Source organism: Phycodurus eques, chromosome 23 (genome assembly GCF_024500275.1).
Source record: "Phycodurus eques isolate BA_2022a chromosome 23, UOR_Pequ_1.1, whole genome shotgun sequence".
NCBI lineage: Eukaryota > Metazoa > Chordata > Actinopteri > Syngnathiformes > Syngnathidae > Phycodurus > Phycodurus eques.
The window spans coordinates 146782-162041 of NC_084547.1; the positions used below are offsets into that span (position 1 = coordinate 146782).

General features: G+C 47.2%; 1 protein-coding gene across 1 annotated transcript; it reads right to left on the reverse strand.

Annotated features, from left to right (window-relative positions):
• Positions 1-137: 137 nt before the first annotated feature.
• Positions 138-14549, reverse strand: LOC133397977 (gastrula zinc finger protein XlCGF57.1-like). The gene is made up of 3 exons (XM_061669483.1): positions 14320-14549; positions 13739-13895; positions 138-2107 (listed from the first exon to the last, which is right to left on the reverse strand). The coding sequence occupies exons 2-3, from the start codon at positions 13863-13865 to the stop codon at positions 771-773; spliced, it is 1464 nt and encodes a 487-aa protein (XP_061525467.1). The 5' UTR covers positions 13866-13895; positions 14320-14549; the 3' UTR covers positions 138-770.
• Positions 14550-15260: the final 711 nt, after the last annotated feature.

Here is a 15260-nt window from a genome sequence, read left to right on the forward strand (position 1 = left end):
GAGATCATGTTTACATGTGACTTGTACTTATCGAGAATGGGCACCCAATCCTCAATTATTTATTTTTCATTGCTACCACTGGTGTCACGAACGGAACAGAGGATAGGACCCAAAAATGCACGACTCCAAAACAAATGGACAGTTTCAAAAAGAAAAGTTTAATAGACGGGCAGAGGTCGGTACACAGGCAGGCAATCCAAAAAAGGCAACAGTAGTTCAACAGTCAACAGTGACCGAAAGAACAAGATTCCGGAAACAAGCGGCCGAAATGAGTTTCCTCCGCAGGGTGTCCGGGCTCTCCCTTACAGTTAGCTTGAGAAGCTCGGTCATCCGGGAGGGGCTCAAGAGTAGAGTCGCTGCTTGTCTCCGCATTGAGAGGAGCCAGATGAGGTGGCTCGGGGCATCTCTTTAAGATCCCTCCAGGACGCCTCCCTGGTGAGGTGTTCCGGGCATGTCCCAACGGGAGGAGACACCGGGGACGCCCCAGGACAGGCTGGAGAAACTATGTCTCTGGGCTGGCCTGGGAACGCCTCGGGATCCCCTCGGAAGAGCTGGAGGAAGTGGCTGTGGAGAGGGAAGTCTGGGCTTCCCTGCTAAAGCTACTGCCCCTGCGACCCGACCTCGGAAAAGCGGAAGAAAATAGATGGATGGAAAATCTCCTCACCTTCAAAATGATAACCTTTCAGGAAATAATAATAAAAAATACAGCTTGCTGTGCTGAAAAATGGCGAATTTAATAGGACGTCATCGTTAAAGTTTTACAAACTAAGCTAAACAGCTAAGCTAAACGGTTTCTCACCAGTGTGGGTTCTTGTGTGTGTTTCTAAGATTCCCTTTACAGAGAATCTTTGACCACAAACTGAGCAGGCAAAAGGTTTCTCACCAGTGTGGGTTCTTGTGTGTCTTTTTAAATCTGTCTTTTGAGAAAATGTTTTACCACAAACTGTGCAGGAAAAAGGTTTCTCGCCAGTGTGGGTTCGTGTGTGTATTTTTAAATCTCCCTTCTGAGTGAATCTTTTACCACAAACTGAGCAGGAAAATGGTTTCTCACCAGTGTGCGTTCTTGTGTGTATATTTAGGCTTCCCTTCACAGAGAATGTTTGACCACAAACTGAGCAGGAAAAAGGTTTCTCACCAGTGTGGGTTCTTGTGTGTATTTTCAAGCTTCCCTTCACAGAGAATCTTTGACCACAAACTGAGCAGGAAAAAGGTTTCTCGCCAGTGTGGGTTCTTGTGTGTATTTTTAAGATTCCCTTCACATAGAATCTTTGACCACAAACTGAGCAGGAAAAAGGTCTCTCACCAGTGTGGGTTCTTGTGTGTTTTTTTAAGTTTCCCTTTTCAGAAAATCCTTGACCACAAACTGAGCAGGGAAAAGGTTTCTCACCAGTGTGGGTTCTTGTGTGTCTTTTTAAATCTGTCTTCCGAATAAATGTTTTACCACAAACTGTGCAGGAAAAAGGTTTCTCACCAGTGTGGGTTCTTGTGTGTTTTTTTAAGTTTCCCTTTTCAGAGAATCTTTGACCACAAACTGTGCAGGAAAAAGGTTGCTCACCAGTGTGGATTCTTGTGTGTTTTTTTAAGTTTCCCTTTTCAGAGAATCTTTGACCGCAAACTAAGCACAAAAAAGGTTTCTCACCAGTGTGTGTTCTCAGGTGTTCTTTTAAAATGCTCTTATAAGCAAACGTTTTCCCACACTGAGAACATTTCCATCGTTTGTTGTCAGTGTGACATGACATATCACCTTCCGTCTGGTCATCATCATCATAGTCCGAAGAGTGTGACGTCATGTCGTCACTATCTGATAGTGGAGCTAAGAGTCTGTCTGCTTGTGATCCTCCACAGTGATCTCCATCACCTTCTGTTGTCATGTGTTGACTTGAGCTGCTGCTTGGAGGCGCCGCCCCTCTGCTCTCCTCACTTGGACCTTCATATTCACTCTTCAGAGGGACACCAGTCAATGGGAACTTGATGATATCCTCCTCTTCCTGTTTGATGTGGGAGCGCGCTTCTTCCTCCTCTTTCTTAATCAAAATGGTCTCCACTTCCTCTTTAATGTGAGGGGGCTCTGGCTCCTGCCGCTCAGTACGAAGATCTTCAGTGATGTCTGCAAGACACAAGAAGACACACACGCATGATTTGGTGGGGTCAATTCTCATGTTGTGTTAGGGTAATGTTTTTGAGTTTTATATATTGGAAATAATAAAATTGGGCAGGTCAACAAAAACAATAAAATGTGAAAAAGTGTAAAATAATAAAGTTAATAAAACAAGTATCAATAAAGGTAATACTGCATACTCCCGGTTTGGCATCTGAAAATTCTTCTGTATAGGTTTTTTTTATGTAACAGTGGCCTCTTGTAAACATCAGCAGCAGTGAAAACAAAAATATACAGTTCAAAATAATTTTACAAAGCCTCACCGCATTCATCAGAATCATCTTTATTTGCCAAGTGTGTCCAAAAAAACACACAAGGAATTTGTCTCTGGTAGTTGGAGCCGCTCTAGTACGACAATTGGCAGAGAATACTTTTGAGACATAAAGACATTGACAAAAAAAAAACAGTCACTGAGCAATAAAGGGTTGCTCGTTATCTGGTAATGCCGGGAATTTATTGTTTTTTTTACACTTGTGCAAAAAGATGCAGAGTCCTCTAGCACTTAGAGCAGTTTGAAAGACTAAAATTGCAATGACCATTGTGCAAAGGGCGCCGAGACTTTAAGCGAGTAGTGCGATAATCTGGGACAATGTTCATTATACAAATTTTGTAGATACTCCTCAATCAGTGTGCAAATGGCGCAGATGCTACTCTAGCATGAGTGGCCAGTATTGGTCAACAACAGATATGCAAATTGATATTGATATTGATTAATATCCAAGATGGCGCCGACCAGCGTGGTAACGCGCTCTCTAGTATTGCTTTTGTTTTTGTGTTTTTCGTCCGTCTTTGGAGACCTTACACGACTCACTTACACAAGGGGAGACCTGCTAACCATCAAGGAGGCTACTCCGGACTTTCTGTCACCAACATTCGCAAATCCGCTCAGTTTCCCCCCGAGTTACTCACCGGAGCGGCGTCCGCGGTTTTCGGCGCTGGGAGACGGAAGCGGCGCCACAGAGGGAAACAGGCCGGCATTCAGGTGAAACACCGCAAGAGAGGACACAGATTGGCGTTCCCGTCGATCCACCTCGCGAATGTACGCTCCCTACCCAACAAAATGGACGAGCTTCATCTTCTGTTAAAGACCAGTAAAGACTTCGGACGTTCCGCGGCCATGTGCTTCACGGAGACCTGGCTTTGCGACGCTGTACCCGATGGCGCCGTCATGCTTCCCGGCTTCCATCGAGCGGACCGCGACATGGAATCATCAGGGAAAACAAAGGGCGGCGTTTATCATCTATATCAACGAAAAATGGTGTACAGACGTCACGGTGCTCAGCACAGACTGCAGCCCGCATTTGGAGTCGCTATTTCTAAACTGTCAACCATTCTACTCGCCACGTGAGTTCGCATCATTCATACTGGCTGGAGTCTACATACCGCCTCAAGCTAACACGAACGCCGCACTGCTAACGCTCGCCGAACAAGTCAACGAAATTGAAAAAAAAACACCCGGACTCACCCCTCATTATTCTCGGGGACTTTAACAAAGCTAAACTCAACCACGAACTCCCTAAATACAAGCAGCACATCGACTGTCCTACCAGGGAAAATAACATTTTAGACAACTGCTACACTACGCTAAAAAACGCATACCGTGCTATACCTCGTGCAGCCCTGGGCTCGTCTGATCACTGCTTAATTCACTTAATACCGACGTATAGGCAATAACTTAAATGCGCGAAGCCTACAGTGAAAACAGTGAAAAAGTGGACCAATGAAGCCAAGATGGAACTTCAAAGCTGTTTAGACTGGAGTGTCTTTGAAAATTCAGCTGGCAGCCTGGATGAATATACGGACACTGTCACATCCTATATCCGTTTCTGTGAAGAGGTTTGTGTACCAACAAAATCATTTCGCACATTCAACAACAACAAGCCGTGGTTCACTGCCAAACCTAAGCAGCTTCGCCAAGCTAAGGAGGACGCATATCAAAGCGGAGACAGGGCCCTGTATAATCGAGCTAGAAACCAGCTGACTAAAGAAATTAACATTGCAAAGAGGAACTATGCAGCAAAGTTGGAAAATCAGTTTAGCGCAAACGACTCTAAATCAGTCTGGCATGCATTCCAATCGCTGACTAATTACAAGCGACGATCCCCCCAAGCTGAGAACAATAGCACACTAGCCAACGACTTGAATACCTTCTACTGCAGATTTGAAAAGGACAGTTTCACACCACACACCCACCCGGCCGCACCCGCGACCACAATCACATACCTGACTTCTGCGTTAACCATCCATGAACAGGATGTGAGACGCATCTTCAAACAACAAAAGATTAACAAAGCGGCAGGCCCGGACCATGTGTCCCCATCCTGCCTCAAAGTCTGCGCGGACCAGCTCGCTCCAGTCTTCAACCAGATCTTCAACAGATCTTTGGAAATGTGCGAAGTTCCATCCTGTTTCAAATGCTCCACCATCATTCCAGTCCCCAAGAAACCTGCAATCTCGGGTCTGAATGACTACAGGCCTGTCGCTTTGACATCTGTGGTCATGAAGTCCTTCGACCGTCTCGTGCTGGACCACCTCAAGAGTGTCACAGGTCCCCTCCTGGACCCCCTGCAGTTTGCCTACCAAGCAAACGGGTCTGCGGATGATGCAGTCACCATGGGACTGCACTTCATCCTAGAACACCTCGACAGTGCAGGGACCTATGTGAGGATCCTGTTCGTGGACTTCAGCTCAGCGTTCAACACCATCATCCCTGAACTCCTTTCATCCAAGATTCTCCAGCTCAGCGTCTCACCTGCCATCTGCCAGTGGATTTACAGCTTTCTGACAGGCAGGACACAGCAGGTCAGGCTGGGGGAGGCTACCTCATCCACACGCAGCATCAGCACTGGGGCGCCCCAAGGTTGTGTCCTCTCTCCGCTGCTCTTCTCTCTCTACACAAACGACTGCACCTCAGCGAACCAGACTGTCAAGCTCCTGAAGTTTGCAGATGACACCACTGTCATCGGCCTCATCAAGGACGGTGACGAGTCTGCATATCGACAGGAAGCGAAGCGGCTGGAGCTGTGGTGCGGCCGACACAACCTGGAGCTGAACACGCTCAAGACTGTAGAGATGATCGTGGACTTCAGGAGGCATCCTTCGCCACAGCTGCCCCTCACGTTGTCCAGCTGCCTTGTGTCAACCGTCGAGACCTTCAAGTTCCTGGGAATTAAAATCTCTCAGGACCTGAAGTGGGCGACCAACATCAACTCAGTCCTCAAAAAGGCCCAGCAGAGGATGTACTTCCTGCCGCTTCTGAGAAAGCACGGCCTGCCACCGGAGCTGCGGAGACAGTTCTACACAGCGGTCATCGAATCAGTCCTGTGTTCTTCCATCACAGTCTGGTTTGGTGCTACTACAAAAAAGGACAAACTCCGACTGCAACGGACAATCAAAACTGCTGAAAGGATTGTCGGTACCCCCCTACCCACCATTGAGGACTTGCACGCTGCCAGAACTAAGACAAGGGCGTGCAAAATCCACTCGGACCCTCCGCACCCCGGTCACCAGCTCTTCCAGCTCCTTCCCTCAGGTAGGCGCTAGCGATCAATGCAAACTAGAACATTAGTAGACAGTAGACATTCCAACAGCTTCTTCCCTCTTGCGATCAACTTCTTAAACACCTAACCTATAATTCCATTACAATAAGCTGGCAATTTTCTGACTTGAGTTTGTTGTCACATTTCTGTGGGGCCAATTATGTATTACTCGTGCACTCACTGTAGTTGTCTCGTCATGCTGCACTATTTGCATATACTGGCCACTCATGCCAGAGTAGCATCTGCTCCAGTTGCACACTGATTGAGGAGTATCTGTAACATTTGCACAACCAACATTGTCCCAGATGATCGCACTACTCGTCACTTTAAACCGCATACACTCCTTGAAGTCTCAGCGCCCTTTGCACAATGGTCATTGCACCGGACTATTGCAATATTAGTCATTCGAACTGCTGTAAGTGCTAGAGGACTCTGCATCTTTTTGCACAATTGTTTTTTGTCAATGTCTTTATGTCTCCAAAGTGTTCCGTAAATTGACTGCCTGTTGTACGAGAGCGGCTCCAACTACCGGAGACAAATTAATTGTGTGTTTTGGACATACTTGGCAAATAAAGATTATTCTGCTTCTGAAATAGTGCAGTGTGGAGAGACTATTACGGTGAGTGCACGAGTAATGTATAATTGGCCCCACAGAAATGTGACAACAAACTCAAGTCAAAAAATTGCCAGCATGTTGTAATGGAATTGTAGGTTAGGTGTTTAAGAAGTTGATTGCAAGAGGGAAGAAGCTGTTTGAATGTCTGCTAGTTCTAGTTTGCATTACTTTTTATTTCAGTTTTGATGTTTATTCAGGCGACTGGTTAGCGCGTCTGCCTCACAGTTCTGAGGACCGGGGTTCAATCCCAGCCCCGCCTGTGTGGAGATGCATGTTCTCCCCGTGCCTGCGTGGGTTTTCTCCGGGCACTCTGGTTTCCTCCCACATACCAAAAACATGCATGATTGGTTAATTGAAGACTCTAAATTGCCCGTAGGTGTGAATGTGAGTGTGAACGGTTGTTTGTTTATGTGTGCCCTGCGATTAGCTGGCAACCAGTTCAGGGTGTACCCCGCCTCCTGCCCGATGATACCTGGGATTGGCTCCAGCACTCCCGCGACCCTTGTGAGGATAAGCGGCTCAGAAAATGGATAGATGTTTATTCAAAGCACATCTGCCTCACAGTTCTGAGGACCGGGATTCAAATCCCGGCCCCACCTGTGCGGAGATTGCATGTTCTGTCCGTGCCTGCGTGGGTTTTCTCCGAGCACTCCGGTTTACGCCCACATCCCAAAAACATGCATTCATTGAATTGCTCGTAGGTGTGAAGGTGAGTGCGAATGTGCCCTGCGATTGGCTGGCGACCAGTTCAGGGTGTACCCCGCGGTTTGCCCGAAAACAGCTGGGATAGGCTCCAGCTCGCCCGCGACCCTAGTGAGGATAAGCGGAACGGAAGATGAATATAATCGCTATTATCACATACAACAGTGTAGTGACAGTTTTGTTTACAGAATCACATATTTGAAGAAATATCATGTTGAGTGATATTTTAAGCAAGTTACTTGAGTAGTTTTTGAAGTCAACGAAAACATGATACGTCAATGAAATTAAAGTGGCTTCTCGCATAGATTAATTGAGGATAATTTTACTTGGAGTGGGTTGTTGCAGCAGCCTCGACAGCAAAAAATCATTTGTATGATAAGTCTAGGGGTGTGTCCCTATTTTGGCTGATGATGGAGGATTGTTTACCTGATGTGCAAAAAATTTGCTCAGTGCATTATCATTGCTCGATCGATTTACTGTACTAGTAGTCGTAGTGGTGGTGGTAGTCGTAGTAGCAGTGGTATCAATAGGACTCATGATAGTAGCAATTGAAGTAGTAGTTGTTGCAGTCGTAGTGATGGTGGTTGATTGACGTCGTGGGAGTAATAGTTGTGATATTGGTGGTGCTGTGGTGATTGTGAAACATGTTGGAAGGGTTGTTGTTTAAAAATAATAATAATCAACTGTTGACATGCTTCCTTGAGGCAAGATATAGCCACTTCCTGCCACATGACATGCGTTAAGTCGCATTATGTCCAAAAATGCCGGCAGATCACCAAAATTTATAAGCACACTCCTATTTATGTCCGCATACACCTCTGAAAATATTAGGGCTATAGCTATCAAATAGTTTCGTATTCGAGTATCCTACTAAAATTGTTATTAAATAATCGGGTATTCAGGTAAAACTTTGCTGAGTTAAAAGCGCAATTATAAATTACAAGAAAAAAATAACCCGCTTCACTGAAAATTTTTGAAAATAAATTTTTATTTATTAAATTCACCTTGGGCAGAAAACTTTCATTTCTAGAAATATTTTCAGTGAGGCAATTTCAAACAAAAATATATCCATCCATCCATTTTCTGTACCGCTTTATCCTCACAAGGGCTGTGTGCGTGCTGGAGCCTATCCCAGCTATCTTCGGGCAAAAGGCGGGGTACACCGTGAACTGGGCGCCAGCCAATCACAGGGCACATAGCAACAAACAACCATTCGCACCTATGGACAATTTAGAGTCTTAAATTAACCTACCATGCGTGTTTTTGGAATGTGGGAGGAAAGCGGAGCACCTGGAGAAAACTGGTAGGAACGTAATTTTACAAAGAGGAAAGTACAATAATTGCTGCTTTCAAAAGCTTCTGAAGTCACTCAAATTAAATCACAATAAAGGATTATTAGACCTTTATGTTACCAAAGGCAAAGTTTTATCTTCAGAAAGAGAACACGTCATTTTAATTTTTTTTATGTTTGCAATAAAAAGTGAACTGGCTTGTTTAAAAGTGACACACTATTTACAGATCTTTACAATTTGCATGATTTAAATTAGCATGTATCTCCTGTTTCCACTGCACGCTTGAATTTGTCTCCCACTCTCCGAGCGTCTCAGTGCTGTGTTGTTCAACAATGACTCGTTCAAGAGAACAAATTGCTTGTGTGAAAGTACTGAATGGGGTCACTGGATGAACATTTGTTCCTTTCACAGTTCAGTTAAGCTAACCCGTGCGTTTGTGCCACACTGGAATAGCGCCAGCCCACCTCTGAGAAATGTCTCCTCATTGGTTAGCAGCTAGGTGCGTTAGCTGATTTTTACAGCGCAGCTATATGGAGGTGGGGTGAGGGGGAAACAGTTGCAGTGTTTGGAAACGAGAGCAGCCGGAATATAAACAAGTGCACCGCTTCTTGCTTCCACTCAGGCAACAGCTTTGCTCAAAAGAAATACATAAAAACAATTGGACGTTGCTGCTTGGTGCTCATTTTTTCACGACCCACCGACCTCAATGGATGAACTTATGTTTGTAGACATATGTTCTGTACAAATAAAGGACTAAAACTTTTTTTTGTTAATGACCCAATAACCATTTCTTCTCCTGTGAGATCTGTTTACATGTGCTTAACATTTTATTATTAGTCTTAGTGTGGGCCAATTCACAGGTAGTACAGGAACTAGTTTGTACATACATACCAGTAGAAATAGACATTAGTCATTGGCGGTTCCTGCATGCACACTCAGACACGGCTGTCGCGAATGTGGCGCCGTTTGCGGGCAACTTTCGTGTGCGTCGCAGGCTCGCGGTTGTGCTCAACTAAAGTGAGGAAGGAACAAATCAATTCATGAAGTGATTCTTCACTATGTTCAGTGAAAAGATTGGATTGTTTGAACGAGTCGTTTACGAGACTCCAGCGCCGTCTTCCGCTCTGCCCCAAAAATGAAAATGAGGTGTGGTGCGCTGAAATGCGCATTAATACAAATTAATTGGGTGCGCATTTAATCTTTTCCGTGTGCATGCCTATAACGTGCATTAATACAAATTAATTGGGTGCGCATTTAATCTTTTCCGTGTGCATGCCTATAACCAAATAAATAACAGTCGCATCATCAAAAAAAATAAAAATAATTAGAAAAAAAACATTTCCCATTATGGCTAATTAAAATTTTAGTTTTAAGGTTTAATTTCTTTTTAATGCAATTAATTTAGTTTTAATTCATTTTCTTTTCTTCCCCTAAAAAGCTATAAACTGAACTGAATACTTAAACTGAATAAACTGAACTCCTGCAAAGCAAATATGTCTTCAAGGGATTTGACATGGTCTTCCTCTTCTTCAAATTGAGCATACTTTTGATGATCATTTGTTTGTCAAAAGTTTTGTAATATTTAAATTGAACATCTTTTACTTTTCATTTATTTCACTCATTTGAGTGCTTTTGTAAAAAATGTTTATTTGCATCATAAAGAGTTGCTTCTAATTCAAACTACTATGCAGACACCTGGCAACTTTACTCAGAATAGTTAGAAAGATCCATCTATCCATCCATCCATCCATCCATCCATTTTCTACCGCTTATCCGGGTCGGGTCGCGGGGGCAGGAGCTTTAGCAGGGACGCCCAGACTTCCCTCTCCCCAGCCACTTCATCCAGCTCTTCCGGGGGGATCCCGAGGCGTTCCCAGGCCAGCCGAAGGACGTAGTCTCTCCAGCGTGTCCTGGGTCGTCCCCGTGGTCTTCTCCCGGTGGGACGTGCCCGGAACACCTCACCAGGGAGGCGTCCGGGAGGCATCCGAATCAGATGCCCCAGCCACCTCATCTGGCTCCTCTCAATGCGGAGGAGCAGCGGCTCTACTCTGAGATCCTCCCGGATGACCGAGCTTCTCACCCTATTTCTAAGGGAGAGCCCGGACACCCTGCGGAGGAAACTCATTTTGGCCGCTTGTATCCGGGATCTCGTTCTTTCGGTCACGACCCGCAGCTCATGACCATAGGTGAGGGTAGGAACGAAGATCGACCGGTAAATTGAGAGCTTCGCCTTTTGGCTTAGCTCCTTCTTTACCACAGCGGACCGATACAAAGTCCGCATCAGTGCAGACGATGCACCGATCCGCCTGTCAATCTCCCCTTCCATTCTTCTCTCACTCGTGAAAAAAAAGACATTTGAACTCCTCCACTTGGGGCAGGATCTCATCCCCGACCTGGAGAGGCCATGCGACCCTTTTCCGACTGAGGACCATGGTCTCAGATTTGGAGGTGCTGATTCTCATCCCAGCCGCTTCACACTCGGCTGCGAACTGCTCCAGTGAGAGTTGGAGCTCACGGATTGATGAAGCTAACAGAACCACATCATCAGCAAAAAGCAGAAATGCAATACTGAGGCCACCCCTCTACGCCTTGGCTGCGCCTAAAAATTCTGTCCATAAAAGTTATGAACAGAATCGGCGACAAAGGGCAGCCTTGGCGGAGTCCAACCCTCACCGGGAACGAGTCCGACTTACTGCCGGATATGCGGACCAAACTCTGACTCCGGTAGTACAGGGACCGAACAGCCTGTATCAGGGGGTTCGGTACCCCATACTCCTGAAGCACCCTCCACAGGACTCCCAGAGGGACACGGTCGAACGCCTTCTCCAAGTCCACAAAACACATGTAGACTGGTTGGGCGAACTCCCATGCACCCTCGAGGACCCTGCCGAGGTTGTAGAGCTGGTCCACTGTTCCACGGCCAGGACGAAAACCACACTGCTCCTCCTGAATCTGAGATTCGACTTCCCGACGGACCCTCCTCCAGCACCCCTGAATAGACCTTACCAGGGAGGCTGAGCAGTGTGATCCCCCTGTAGTTGGAACACACCCTCCGGTCCCCCTTCTTAAAAAGGGGGACCACCACCCCAGTCTGCCAATCTAGAGGCACTGTCCCCGATGTCCACGCGATGTTGCAGAGGCGTGTCAACCAGGACAGCCCCACAACATCCAGAGCCTTTAGGAACTCCGGGTGAATCTCATCCACCCCCGGGGCCCTGCCACCGAGGAGCATTTTAACTACCTCGGTGACCTCAAACCCAGAGATAGGAGAGCCCGCCTCAGAGAACCCACACTCTGCTTCCTCATGGGAAGGCTTGTCAGTGGAATTGAGGAGGTCTTCGAAGTATTCTCCCCAACGACTCACAACGTCCCGAGTCGAAGTCAGCAGCGCCCCATCCCCACTATACACAGTGTTGGTGGTGCACTGCTTTCCTCTCCTAAGACGTCGGATGGTGGACCAGAATTTCCCCGAAGCCGTCCAGAAGCCTTTCTCCATGGCCTCATCAAACTCCTCCCATACCCGAGTTTTTGCTTCAGCGACCACCAGAGCTGCATTCCGCTTGGCCAGCCGGTACCCATCAGCTGCCTCAGGAGTCCCACAGGCCAAAAAGGCCCAATAGGGCTCCTTCTTCAGCTTGACGGCTTCCCTCACCGTTGGTGTCCACCAACGGGTTCAGGGATTGCCGCCATGACAGGCACAGACCACCTTACGGCCACAGCTCCGGTCGGCCGCCTCAGCAATGGAGGCGTGGAACATGGTCCACTCGGACTCGATGTCCCCAGCCTCCCCCAGAACATGAGCAAAGCTCTGTCTGAGGTGGGAGTTGAAACTCCTTCTGACAGGGGATTCTGCCAGACGTTCCCAGCAGACCCTCACAATACGTTTGGGCCTGACACGTCGGACCGTCATCTTCCCCCACCATCGGAGCCAACTCACCACAAGGTAGTGATCAGTTGACAGCTCCGCCCCTCTCTTCACCAGAGTGTCCAAGACATGTGGCCGCAAGTCCGATGACACGACCACAAAGTCGATCATCGAACTGCGACCTAAGGGTGTCCTGGTGCCAAGTGCACCTGTGGACACCCTTATGCTTGAACATGGTGTTTGTTATGGACAATCCGTGACGAGCACAGAAGTCCAATAACAGAACACCGCTCGGGTTCTGATCGGCGGGGCCGTTCCTCCCAATCACGCCCTTCCAGGTCTCACTGTCATTGCCCACGTGAGCATTTAAGTCCCCCAACAGAACAATGGAGTCCCCAGCGGGAGCGCTCTCCAGCACCCCCTCCAAGGACTCCAAAAAGGGTGGGTACTCTGAACTGCTGTTTGGTGCATAGGCACAAACAACAGTCAGGACCCGTCCCCCCCACCCGAAGGCGGAGGGAGGCAACCCTCTCGTCCACCGGGGTGAACCCCAACGTACAGGTGCCGAGCCAGGGGGCAATAAGTATACCCACACCTGCTCGGCACCTCTCACCGTGGGCAAATCCAGAGTGGAAGAGAGTCCAACCCCTCTCGAGAGGACTGGTACCAGAGCCCAAGCTGTGTGTGTGGAGGCGAGTCCGACTATATCTAGTCGGAACTTCTCGACCTCACACACCAGCTCGGGCTCCTTCCCTGCCAGAGAGGTGACATTCCACGTCCCTAGAGCCAGCTTCTGTAGCCGGGGATCGGATCGCCAAGGTCCCCGCTTTCGGCCACCGCCCTGCACCCGCCCCTATGGCCCCTCCCACAGGTGGTGAGCCCATGGGAAGGGGGACCCACGTTACCCTTTCAGGCTGTGCCCGGCCAGGCCCCATGGGTGCAGCCCCGGCCGCCAGGCGCTCGCCTTCGAGCCCCACCACCAGGCCTGGCTCCAGTGGGGGGCCCCGGTGACCCGCGTCCGGGCAAGGGAAAATGAAGTCCATTGTTTGTCGTCATCATTAGGGGTCTTTGAGCCGTGCTTTGTCTGGTCCCTCACCTAGGACCTGTTTGTCAAGGGTGACCCTTCCAGGGGCATAAAGCCCCAGACAACTTAGCTCCTAGGATCACTGGGACACACAAACCCCTCCACCACGACAAGGTAACGGCTCAAGGAGGGGTAGTTAGAAAGGAGGGGTAGTTAGAAAGATGTACCAGATTAATACCACTCGCAGGCCAAGAATTCCATGGATGTCAGCTGGCCCACACGTTGTGTAAACTGCGTAACGTGCGTGATGGCGTCTTTACTCCTGTTAGGGTTGGCTAACAGAACTGTTAACCGTTTTATGATTCGGAGGTTTGCCGTGTCTCGGGTGCCAGCAGCCACCACGTAGCTACGCCCCTGCTGCAGACCCACATCGTACACATTAGAAGATGTTAATAATAGTATGTTAAACGCATCATCAAACGGGGCCCGTAAATAAACAAGAACATCATTCAAATTACAATGCATGCAATAAGTGAACCAACCTGCTCTGCGTGGCACAGTTTGAGGCTGAAGATTGAACACAGCGTCCAGTAGTTGACGTTGTAGCTCTTTCTCCTCTTCTGGTCCCCAAAGTTCCTCCTCGTACTCAGCTGTCCTTCTTGCACACATTTTCACACGACGATCACAACACTTTCCGCTCTACGTTGGAGGGATGAGAAAGGCAAGTGATTATCGGACATTTGAAACAATTATATGAAGATTAAGATTTGGACATTGTGGGTGAAACAGTACGTCAGGTAAAATGGCAAAGCACCAAAATCACCAACAAGAAAAGAGCAGAAGGTGTAAATATGCATTGTAAGAAACATGAGACAGAAAGAAGGCAGCTAGTTTGTGGGGGGGAAATTGTGTTGAAACATTATTGACATTGTTCTTCAAAAGGATTCAGATTTCAGATAAAGATAATAATGATAAAGAAAATAATTGTTACATGATATTGCTTCAGTATCTCAGACAAACAAAGCTGATCGAATTGTTTGTTTTTAACCACATTTTAGTGTTAGTATTAGATATTGTGGTCCCCACACCTTACTAGTAGGTGGCGGAAAGAAAAACACTTTACCTCACGCTTGATCTCTGCTTAGCGCGTCTCTTTGTTAGCACGCTAAGCTAAGCTAGGCCGAGAAGCTTCAACACGTGTACGAGACGACTCCAACCGGACACGAAGATTGCACGAATGTTTTAGTCCACTGAAGTCGTGATCAGGGGTGTCCCGCGTCGAGGATTCACAACATTCGGTCCAAATTCGGGAAGATTTGCTGACGCACGATCGTCCCTCCTCCCGCATGGGGAGTAGGGAAAGGAAGTATATTACCCAGGATCCTTTACGGCAGAAATATTTAAAGCTACAGGCCACCGACTCGAGCCGATTGTGGGCTGTCAACTGCGGTCAAGCCATTAGTTTAAAAAATGTAATGACTTAATACTTTCGGTATCGCAAAATCAGTTTTAAAAAAATGATTGATAAAATCCTTTTGGTAACGCAAGACCAGTCCAGTTCTGGAGGACACTAGACCAGTAGTTCTCAACTGTTGTCACCCTTGAAAACACATTTTCCTATTGTCACTAAGACGTGACCCAATTTTATATAATTCAAGAACAATAAAGAAAATGTAGTTTAAAAAATGCCTTTGAAAAAATGTATACTGTATGATATTTTTAAACAAACACTGCCACAGTAGTCATAACTCGTAGTTATAATTACAGTAAATGCAGTATTTCTGTCATATGGCGGTACTGTCATAAACCAAGGACCCTCTATATTTGTTTCCGATCTGTCCGCGACGCACCCATTATGAACCCGCACCCATGACCCGCTTTTGGGTCCCGACCCACCAGTTGAGAATCACTGCACTAGACCACTCCATGTCTCCAACAAAAGAGATTTGACAAAAAAATAAAAAAAAGAGAGAGAATGTTGATGGATATCTTCCTTCCAGTGTCAGACTGGAATGAAAAATTATTTCAGTGTCATCACTGACTCAACAACTGATCTTCTGTGAT